At 35.5% G+C, this 12,010-nt stretch overlaps 1 protein-coding gene across 1 annotated transcript in view; it reads left to right on the forward strand.

Annotated features, from left to right (window-relative positions):
• Positions 1-6,766, forward strand: part of LOC134718224 (aminopeptidase N-like) — a 40,876-nt gene extending 34,110 nt beyond the window's left edge. The window contains exon 8 of the mRNA XM_063580718.1: positions 6,626-6,766. Within this exon, the coding sequence (XP_063436788.1) occupies positions 6,626-6,766 (141 nt within the window). The remainder of the gene's footprint in view (positions 1-6,625) is intronic.
• The last annotated feature ends 5,244 nt before the right edge of the window (positions 6,767-12,010 follow it).

Below are 12,010 nucleotides of genomic sequence, written 5' to 3' on the forward strand. Positions count from 1 at the left end.
GGTAAGCTTCACTTCTCTTAGGAGGGGTTACAGCCAAGTTTAATACTGAATTTGATCTTCAGTCGGTAAGCTTCATTTCTCTAAGGAGGGGTTACAGCCAAGTTTAATACTGAATTTGATCTACAGTCGGTAAGCTTCACTTCTCTTAGGAGGGTTTACAGCCAAGTTTAATACTGAATTTGATCTACAGTCGGTAAGCTTTATTTCTCTTAAGAGGGGTTACAGCGAAGTTTAATACTGAATTTAATCTACAGTCGGTAAGCTTCATTTCTCTTAGGAGGGGTTACAGCCAAGTTTAATACTGAATTTGATCTACAGTCGGTAAGCTTCATTTCTCTTAGGAGGGGTTACAGCCAAGTTTAATACTGAATTTGATCTACAGTCGGTAAGCTTCATATCTCTTAGGAGGGGTTACAGCCAAGTTTAATACTAAATATGATCTACAGTCGGTAAGCTTCATGTCTCATAGGAGGGGTTACAGCCAAGTTTAATACGAAATATGATCTACAGTCGGTAAGCTTCATTTCTTTTAGGAGGGGTAACAGCCTTGTTTAATACTGAATTTGATCTACAGTCGGTAAGCTTCATTTCTCTTAGTAGGGGTTACAGCCTTGTTTAATACTGAATTTGATCTACAGTCGGTAAGCTTCATTTCTCTTAGTAGGGGTAACAGCCTTGTTTAATACTGAATTTGATCTACAGTCGGTAAGCTTCATTTCTCTTAGGAGGGGTTACAGCCAAGTTTAATACTGAATTTGATCTACAGTCGGTAAGCTTCATTTCTCTTATGAGGGGTTACAGCCAAGTTAAATACTGAATTTGATCTACAGTCGGTAAGCTTCACTTCTCTGAGGAGAGTTTACAGCCAAGTTTAATACTGAATTTGATCTACAGTTGGTAAGCTTCACTTCTCTTAGGAGGGGTTACAGCCAAGTTTAATACTGAATTTGATCTACAGTCGGTAAGCTTCATTTCTCTAAGGAGGGGTTACAGCCAAGTTTAATACTGAATTTGATCTACAGTCGGTAAGCTTCACTTCTCCTAGGAGGATTTACAGCCAAGTTTAATACTGATTTTGATCTACAGTCGGTAAGCTTCATTTCTCTTAGGAGGGGTTACAGCCAAGTTTAATACTGAATTTGATCTACAGTCGGTAAGCTTTATTTCTCTTAGGAGGGGTTACAGCCAAGTTTAATACTGAATTTGATCTACAGTCGGTAAGCTTCATTTCTCTTAGGATGGGTTACAGCCAAGTTAAATACTGAATTTGATTTACAGTCGGTAAGCTTCATTTCTCTTAGGAGAGGTTACAGCCAAGTTTAAAACTGAATTTGATCTACATTCGGTAAGCTTCATTTCTCTTAGGAGGAGTTACAGCCAAGTTAAATACTGAATTTGATCTACAATCGGTAAGCTTAATTTTTCTCTTAGGAGGTTACAGCCAAGTTTAATACTGAATTTGATCTACAGTCGGTAAGCTTCATTTCTCTTAGGAGGGGTTATAGCCAAGTTTAATACTGAATTTGATCTACAGTCGGTAAGCTTCATTTCTCGTAGGAGGGGTTACAGCCAAATTTAATACTGAGTTTGATCTACAGTCGGTAAGCTTCATTTCTCTTAGGAGGGGTTACAGCCAAGTTTAATAATGAATTTGATCTACAGTCGGTAAGCTTCATTTCTCTTAGGAGGGGTTACAGCCAAGTTTAATACTGAACTTGATCTACAGTCGGTAAGCTTCATTTCTCTTAGGAGGGGTTACAGCCAAGTTTAATACTGAATTTGATCTACAGTCGGTAAGCTTCATTTCTCTTAGGACGTTACAGCCAAGTCTAATACTGAATTTGATCTACAGTCAGTAAGCTTCATATCTCTTAGTAGGTTACAGCCAAGTTTAATACTGAATTTGATCTACAGTCGGTAAGCTTCATTTCTCTTAGGAGGGGTTACAGCCAAGTTTAATACTGAATTTGATCTACAGTCGGTAAGCTTCGTTTCTCTTAGGAGGGGTTACAGCCAAGTTTAATACTGAATTTGATCTACAGTCGGTAAGCTTCATTTCTCCTAGGAGGTTACAGCCAAGTCTAATACTGAATTTGATCTACAGTCGGTTAGCTTCATTTCTCTTAGGAGGGGTTACAGCCAAGTTTAATACTGAATTTGATCTACAGTCGGTAAGCTTCATTTCTCTTAGGAGGGGTTACAGCCAAGTTAAATACTGAATTTGATCTACAGTCGATAAGCTTCATTTCTCTTAGGAGGGGTTACAGCCAAGTTTAATACTGAACTTGATCTACAGTCGGTAAGCTTCATTTCTCTTAGGAGGGGTTACAGCCAAGTTTAATATTGAATTTGATCTACAGTCGGTAAGCTTCGTTTCTCTTAGGAGGGGTTACAGCCAAGTTTAATACTGAATTTGATCTACACTCGGTAAGCTTCATTTCTCTTAGGAGGTTACAGCCAAGTCTAATACTGAATTTGATCTACAGTCAGTAAGCTTCATATCTCTTAGTAGGTTACAGCCAAGTTTAATACTGAATTTGATCTACAGTCGGTAAGCTTCATTTCTGTTAGGAGGGGTTATAGTAGCCAAGTTTAATACTGAATTTGATCTACAGTCTGTAAGCTTCATTTCTCGTAGGAGGGGTTACAGCCAAGTTTAATACTGAATTTGATCTACAGTCGGTAAGCTTCATTTCTCTTAGGAGTGGTTATAGCCAAGTTTAATACTGAATTTGATCTACAGTCGGTAAGCTTCACTTCTCTTAGGAGGGGTTACAGCCTCGTTTAATACTGAATTTGATCTACAGTCGGTAAGCTTCATTTCTCTTAGGAGGGGTTACAGCCAAGTTAAATACTGAATTTGATCTACAGTCGGTAAGCTTCATTTCTCTTAGGAGGGGTTACAGCCAAGTTTAATACTAAATATGATCTTCAGTCGGTAAGCTTCACTTTTTTTAGGAGGGGTTACAGCCAAGTTTAATACTGAATTTGATCTACAGTCGGTAAGCTTCATTTCTCTTAGGAGGGGTAACAGCCAAGTTTAATACTGAATTTGATCTACAGTCGGTAAGCTTCATTTTTCTCTTAGGAGGTTACAGCCAAGTTTAATACTGAATTTGATCTACAGTCGGTAAGCTTCATTTCTCCTAGGAGGTTACAGCCAAGTCTAATACTGAATTTGATCTACAGTCAGTAAGCTTCATATCTCTTAGTAGGTTACAGCCAAGTTTAATACTGAATTTGATCTACAGTCGGTAAGCTTCATTTCTCTTAAGAGGGGTTATAGCCAAATTTAATACTGAATTTGATCTACAGTCGGTAAGCTTCATTTCTCGTAGGAGGGGTTACAGCCAAGTTTAATACTGAATATGATCTACAGTCGGTAAGCTTCATTTCTCTTAGGAGGGGTTACAGCCAAGTTTAATACTGAATATGATCTACAGTCGGTAAGCTTCACTTCTCTCAGGAGGGGTTACAGCCAAGTTTAATACCAAATATGATCTACAGTCGGTAAGCTTCATTTCTCTTAGGAGGGGTTACAGCCAAGTTTAATACTGAATTTGATCTACAGTCGGTAAGCTTCATTTCTATTATGAGGGGTTACAGCCAAGTTTAATACTGAATATGATCTACAGTCGGTAAGCTTCATTTCTCTTAGGAGGGGTTACAGCCAAGTTTAATACTGAATATGATCTATAGTCGGTAAGCTTCACTTCTCTTATGAGGGGTTACGTCCAAGTTTAATACTGAATATGATCTACAGTCGATAAGCTTCATTTCTCTTAGGAGGGGTTACAGCCAAGTTTAATACTGAATATGATCTACAGTCGGTAAGCTTCACTTCTCTCAGGAGGGGTTACAGCCAAGTTTAATACCAAATATGATCTACAGTCGGTAAGCTTCATTTCTCTTAGGAGGGGTTACAGCCAAGTTTAATACTGAATTTGATCTACAGTCGGTAAGCTTCATTTCTATTATGAGGGGTTACAGCCAAGTTTAATACTGAATATGATCTACAGTCGGTAAGCTTCATTTCTCTTAGGAGGGGTTACAGCCAAGTTTAATACTGAATATGATCTATAGTCGGTAAGCTTCACTTCTCTTATGAGGGGTTACGTCCAAGTTTAATACTGAATATGATCTACAGTCGATAAGCTTCATTTCTCTTAGGAGGGGTTACAGCCAAGTTTAATACTGAATATGATCTACAGTCGGTAAGCTTCATTTATCTTAGCAGGGGTTACAGCCAAATTTAATACTAAATATGATCTACAGTCGGTAAGCTTTATTTCTTTTAGGAGGGGTTACAGCCAAGTTTAATACTGACTATGATCTACAGTCGGTAAGCTTCATTTCTTTTAGGAGGGGTTACAGCCAAGTTTAATACTAAATATGATCAACAGTCGGTAAGCTTTATTTCTTTAAGGAAGGGTTACAGCCAAGTTTAATACTGAATTTAAGATGACATAGGGCTCTTAGGAGGGGTTACAGCCAAGTTTAATACTGAATTTGATCTACAGTCGGTAAGCTTCACTTCTCTTAGGAGGGGTTACAGCCAAGTTAAATACTGGATTTGATCTACAGTCGGTAAGCTTCATTTCTCTTAGGCGGGGTTACAGCCAAGTTTAATACTGAATTTGATCTACAGTCGGTTAGCTTCATTTTTCTTAGGAGGGGTTACAGTCAAGTTTAATATTGAATTTGATCTACAGTCGGTAAGCTTCATTTCTCTTAGGAGGGGTTACAGCCAAGTCTAATACTGAATTTGATCTACAGTCGGTAAGCTTCATTTCTCTTAGGAGGGGTTACAGCCAAGTTTAATACTGAATTTGATCTACAGTCGGTAAGCTTCATATATCTTAGGAGGGGTTACAGCCAAGTTTAATACTGAATTTGATCTACAGTCGGTAACCTTCATTTCTCTTAGGAGGAGTTACAGCCAAGTTTTATACTGAATTTGATCTACAGTCGGTAAGCTTCATTTCTCTTAGGAGGTTACAGCCAAGTTTAATTCTGAATTTGATCTACAGTCGGTAAGCTTCACTTCTCTTAGGAGGGTTTACAGCCAAGTTTAATACTGAATTTGATCTACAGTCAGTAAGCTTCATATCTCTTAGTAGGTTACAGCCAAGTTTAATTCTGAATTTGATCTACAGCCGGTAAGCTTCATTTCTCTTAGGAGGGGTTACAGCTAAGTTTAATACTGAATTTTATCTACAGTCGGTAAGCTTCATTTATATTAGGAGGGGCTACAGTCAAGTTTAATACTGAATTTGATCTACAGTCGGTAAGCTTCATTTATATTAGGAGGGGTTACAGCCAAGTTTAATACTGAATTTGATCTACAGTCGGTAAGCTTCACTTCTCTTAGGAGGGGTTACAGCCAAGTTTAATACTGAATTTGTTCTACAATCGGTAAGATGATATAGGGCTCATAGGAGGGGTTACAGCCAAGTTTAATACTGAATTTGATCTACTGTCGGTATGATGATAAAGTGAAAAAGACATGTGCATTAATTTTTTTTTTCTTTTTTTTTTCTACCATATAGTGACCGCCTTCAACAAATTGAAGATTATGTCACAGGAGGAAACTTACAACAAGACATAGATTGGAAAAATGTACAATTTTAAAAAAATAGGAAAAATTAAAAATATAAAATGTTTTGTATAATAAAGTAAGATGTTGTAATTGAGTTAATATTGATGCTTTGAAATTGAAGATTTGAAAGAGTCGACTGAAGTGCAATTTACAATGTTGTCCTGTATTTTGTTCCAGTCGGTGATAGTTCTTGGAAAATATGACTCTTTTCAGTACTGTGTTTTGCAGGATGGAATTTGGAAGCTGTTCGAATTTGTATGTCTTGTTTGTCTTTTTTTTTTTTTTTAAGGAGATACCTAACACTACAGGGAGATAACTCTGTAAAATCAGCTCAACGTTTTAATTATGTTGTGTTTTAAAGGATCTATTAAGCATCTCAATGATTAAAATAAGTGTTTGTCAAATTGCTATATAACCAGTGTATTTTTTCTGATAAAATGGTTGGTTCAAATTTTTGATTTTTTTTTATAATTTTGTAAATACTTTGTAAAATTTTTATGAAAATTAAACGAGCCAAATTAATTTTAGTGAAGGTGTTGGGTACCACCTTATTCTACTTTGTAAATATCTTTTTTGTGTTAGTTACTACTGTTCATCATTATATTTCATCAGATTGATACTTGATATATTATATTGGTAACAAGTAGTGTGCAAAATTAGCTTAGTTCTAAATGTGGGCTCGTGTTTTCAAAGCAGTTTTTGTTTAAGATTTTTTGCTCTTCAAAGTAAGTAATAGAATAAATGTTATCCTGTAATAACACTTCAACAAAAATAATAATATTAAGACAGGAACATTTAGAGCCGAATGTATAAATCTCCCAAATCTAGCCATGCTTGAACTAAGGTGGTGTTTTCAAAATGACTCCGACGTGATTCTTCCTATTCTGTATTTTGAAGTTTAATTTTGATATTTCGTTTTTATATTGTTTTATATATGTACATGGCATATTAAATTTTTTTGTAATTTTCCTCTACTCTAATTTCTACCATTCTCCATTGCAAATACCAATATCAATCTTTTAACAGCTTCAGACCTTTAAGGATAGTATTCCCGATTTAGGCAGTTCATCAGCAGCATTCGACAGAGCAATTGAGACAACACAAGCGAACATCAAGTGGATGGATAGTAACTTCCAGATTATAAAAGATTGGTTACAAAGTCTTTAAGTTTGTAGGAACGACGATTCAACTGTCTTTTACAAATAAATCTACTGTCAATTTTCATGATTTTGTTTACTTCTTTAATTAATATATTCAGAATAATTGTAATAAACTACTGGTATAGTGTACGAGAGTAGCATTTGAAATGAGATATGTAAACATGTAGTTGGTTATATTTTATTCAACTGCTTAGACATTGGACGTTTACTATTGAAAAGTAAAGTATAAATGGGTATCAATATTTTACAATAAACCTTATTGAACCTGCTTTACAAAAATGCACTAATACTCGAGGAACTAGATCTGCTTCCTGTAACGGATCACTCAATATTATACCTGCTTTTAATGTGTTCGTGTTGTTCAGTCCTCAGTTGTCAGTTTTAGTGTTTTAGATAGTTGAAACTGTATTTGTCCTTTTTCTTCTTGTGTATAGTATATTCTGTTGTCCTTCGCTTTTGCCTTTGAATGCTCTCTTAGTAGGTATAGGAAGATGTGGTATGAGGGCCAATGAGACAACTATCCATCCAAATAACAATTTATAAAAGTAAACCATTATAGATCAAGGTACGGCCTTCAACACGAAGCCTTGGCTCACACCGAACAACAAGCTATAAAGGCCCCAACATTACAAGTGTAAAACCATTCAAACGGGAAAATCAACGGGCTAATCTATATAAAAAAAAGAAACGAGCAACATGTATATTTATTATGATTTCAATCAAAGTAATTCAAATACGGTTTGGAAAAAAAAATGTAAACAACACGTTATAAATGTTATTCTTTCGAAGGGCGTTTCTGGATTATAAAACTAGAGGCTCTAAAGAGCCTGTGTCGCTCACCTTGGTCTATGTGAATATGAAACAAAGGAAGCAGATGGATTCATGACAAAATTATGTTTTGGTGATTGTGATGTGTTTGTACATCTTACTTTACTGAACATTCTTGCTGCTTACAATTATCACTATCTATAATGAACGTGGCCCAGTAGTTTCTGTGGAAAATGTTACCGGTAGTAAAAAAATTACAAATTTTATGAAAATTGTTTAAAACTGACTATAAAGGACAATAACTCCTGATGGTGTCAATTGACCATTTTGGTCATGTTGACTCATTTGTAAATCTTACTGTTTACAGTTTATCTCTATCTATAATAATATTCAAGATAATAATCAAAAACAGCAAAATTTCCTTAAAATTACCAATTCAGGGGAAGCAACTCAACAACGGGTTCTCTGATTCATCTGAAAATTTCAGGGCAAATAGATCTTGACCTGATAAACAGTTTTACCCCATGTCAGATTTGCTCTAAATGCTTTGGTTTGTTAGTTATAAGCCAAAAGCTGCATTTCACCCCTATTTTATGTTTAACCATGGCGGCCATATTGGTTAGATTGGCGGGTCACGCCACACATTTTTTAAACTATATACCCCAGAGACGATTGTGGCCAACTTTGGATTTTTTTTGGCACAGCAGTTTCAGAGGAAAAGATTTTTGTAAAAGATATATAAAATTTACGAAAAATGGTTAAACATTGACTTTAAAGGGCAATTACTCCTAAATGGGTCAACTGATCATTTTGGTCATGTTGACTTATTTGTAAATCTTACTCTGCTGAACATTATTGCTGTTTATAGTTTATCTCTATCTATAATAATATTCAAGATAATAACCAAAAACAGTTAAAATATCTTAAAATTACTAATTCAGGGGCAGCAACCCAACAACTGGTACTCCGATTCATCTGAAAATTTAAGGGCAGATAGATGTTGAACTGTCAAACAATTTAAACCTGTCAGATTTGCTCTAAATGCTTTGGTTTTTGAGTTATATGCTAAAAACTGCATTTTACCCCTATGTTCTATGTTTAGCCATGGCGGCCATCTTGGTTGGTTTGGCGGGTCACGCCACACATTTTTAAATAAGATACCCCAATGATCATTGTGGCTAAGTTTGGTTTAATTTGGCCCAGCAGTTTTAGAGGAGAAGATTTTTGTAAAAGTTAACGACGACGACGACGACGGTCGACGGACGCCAAGTGATGAAAAAAGTTCACTTGGCCCTTCAGGCCAGGTGGGCTAAAAACATATATTCAACTCCCTCAGTACCTTGGATAGGAGAAATACTCTTTGCATGACAAATATGTCGTTGTTCCAGCAGATAAAGCCTTCAATAAAAGTATTTAAACCATTACATAGAACATGAGTTCAAACAAAAGAGCTTGGGATACTAGTAAACAGCAAAACTGCTATCCTACAATCCCCTTCCCTTTCATGAATGTGACCTACCAAATAAGACTATTTACAGGATTTGTAATCACATAAGCAACACGACGGGTGCCACATGTAGAGCATTATCTGCTTACCCTTCCGGAGCACCTGATATAACCCCTAGTTTATGGTGGGGTTCGTGTTGTTTATTCTTTAGTTTTCTATGTTGTGTCCTGTGTACTATTTTCTTTGTCTTTTTCATTTTAGCTATGGCGTTGTCAGTTTGTTTTAGATTTATGAGATTGACTGTCCCTTTGGTATCTTTCGTTCCTCTTTTATATTGGATATGTTTTTACAGTCTTCTTCTTTTTTCGTGAATATGACCTACCAAATTAGACTATCACTTGGTTTGTAATAACAAGAGCAACACGATGGGTGTCACGGTTGGAGCCTGATCTTCTTACCCTTCAGGAACACCGGAGATCACCCCCAGTTTTGATAGGTTTCGTTTTGCCATGTTTTTAGTTTTCGATGTTGTGTGTTCTGTACTATCATTTATCTTGGGTTTTTTTTAAATTTTTGGCCATGGCGTTGTCAGTTTGTTTTTAATCTATGAGCTTGACTCTCCCTCTGGTATTTTTCATCCCTCTTTAAGTATTTAGGATATTGAAACTTGATAAACATTTTCAGATATCTATATTGTATATCATCTTGAACAGTCATACTTGTCAGCAGTCAAGTCCGTTTATTTAATTATGGTCCAAGGACTGGTCAGAGTAATATTAAGTTCTGTCACAAGTTAACTTTAACCAGTCAAAAATGGCTGGTTGCTGAAGTAACATGCTGTACAGGTTAGGTTTTGATTAATGTTTCAATGTAAGCAGAAGCCCTTCACCGGGCACGGGACTATTATGTTCTGTTGAAGGCCCGTTGGTAGTATTGGTATGATTTCAGTTCTTCTTTGATCTTGTTTTTGTCTCTTTAACACATTTTCCGTTTTCGTTATTTATTCTTCATAATAACTATCCACATGCAGATCTAGAAATGGTGATAAAACAAGCGTTGGTAATTAGAACTAATATGACAATTCATAGATATAGTTTTCCATCAAAATATACTGTGAATGTCATTGACTACCAACTTTCGTTGTTTGAGGCAGACCTGAAATTTCGTAGATATTTGATTACTTGTACGTGATTTATCAAGGTACCATTATCATGTTTTGTCTAATAACTTCTTATAATTGTAAATGAAAAAGTACTTTCGAAACAGTTGTTATAAAAGTACGTAGGAAGTTTAAAGATGACTAATTACATCAGTAAGAATACAAGGTAAATACAACATGTGTTATTTATGCATCTATCTATCATCACGTACGCACATTAGACAATGGATATTAAAGTTCGTAATAATTGACTTTCTCATTAAGGATGCAAATGAAAATGATTTAACACGTCATGTATGAAGTTAGTATCAAACAAATGTTTCAAAAGTATCTAGGATATTTGAATAATCACTACAAAAAATTATTAAACTTACACCGAAGCTTCAACCTATCGACAAGTCATTCAACTTATGTGTATGCATCTGTTACAACGTAATCTCAAAATTTATGAAATCTATATCTATAGTTTCATACTTGCCTGTTCTCTAATCAAATGGATACTGTGGATTCATTTATTTTCGTGGGTACCAATTTTCGTGGATTTGGGAAAAATTGACAGTTCGTGGATATTTAATTTCGTGGTTTTGCCGAAGTCTGCATACAAGTCTATAGAAAAATTGTTATTCGTTGAACATTTAATTTCACCAGTACCCACGAAAACCACGAAAATTGATATCCAACGAATAATAATGAATCCACAGTATACGATAAAATGACTGACATACATGTATAAAACGCGTCAAATAATCTTGCTCCGTATTAAGTTTAACATCAAGGCAAGTAAAGATTAAAGTTAAAATTACCCCATCCCATTTGAAAAAGAAAATTTAGATAATAAGAAAATAACCTTGTACAGTAACAGGACAGCGAGTAGACACACACGGTTTACCTCAGACATTTACCATTATTGGCTGTCCGATTCTTTTTTATGCCTTTCTAGAAGGTGAAGTAAGAATAAGGGCAGTGTTTTGTCCATTGAAGTAAATAAATGTATTAAACATATTTCAGTTATATTGCAATACATCGTTCATATGCTCATAAGACATAGGTCTGCGAATATTAGTATCTTTATTTTTCCATTGAGTATAAAAATATTGGCATGAAGGCATTAAATGTCATTCATTTCATACAAATCATAAAAACCTCCAAAACTTCTTAGGAAGAAGATAAGAAGTTAGCAATATCCTTTAACTCAACTTTCCGCTATATAGATGATGTTCTTTCACTAAACAATCACAAAGTTGGTGACTATGTAGAACACATCTATCCCATCGAACTAGAGATAAAGGATACTACAGATACAAATAAGTCGGCTTCATATCTTGACTAACATCTAGAAATTGACAACGAGGGGCGGTTAAAAACAAAACTTTACGACAAAAAAGATGATTTCAGCTTTCCAATTGTGAACTTTCCATTTCTAAGTAGCAACATTCTAGCAGCACCTGCATACGAGGTATATATCTCCAAATTGATACGATATTCCCGTGCTTGCATTTCCTATCAATATTTTTTTGATAGAGGGTTTCTGCTCACAAGAAAGCTATAAAACCAAATCGTGAAATTGAAATCATCCCTTCTTAAATTTTACGGACGCCATCACGAGTTGGCTGACCGTTATGGAATAACAGTTTCACAAATGATATCGGATATGTTCCTTACGTCGTAACTACAATCCCCTTCCCTTTCATGAATGTGACCTACCGAATAAGACTATTTACCGGATTTGTTATCACATAAGTAACATGACGGGAGCCACATTTGGAGCAGGATCTGCGTACCCTTCCGGAGCACATGAGATCACCCCTAGTTTTTGGTGGGGTTCGTGTTGTTTATTCTTTATTTTTCTATGTTGTGTCATGTATGCTGTTGTTTTT

This window comes from Mytilus trossulus, chromosome 5 (assembly GCF_036588685.1).
Source record: "Mytilus trossulus isolate FHL-02 chromosome 5, PNRI_Mtr1.1.1.hap1, whole genome shotgun sequence".
NCBI lineage: Eukaryota > Metazoa > Mollusca > Bivalvia > Mytilida > Mytilidae > Mytilus > Mytilus trossulus.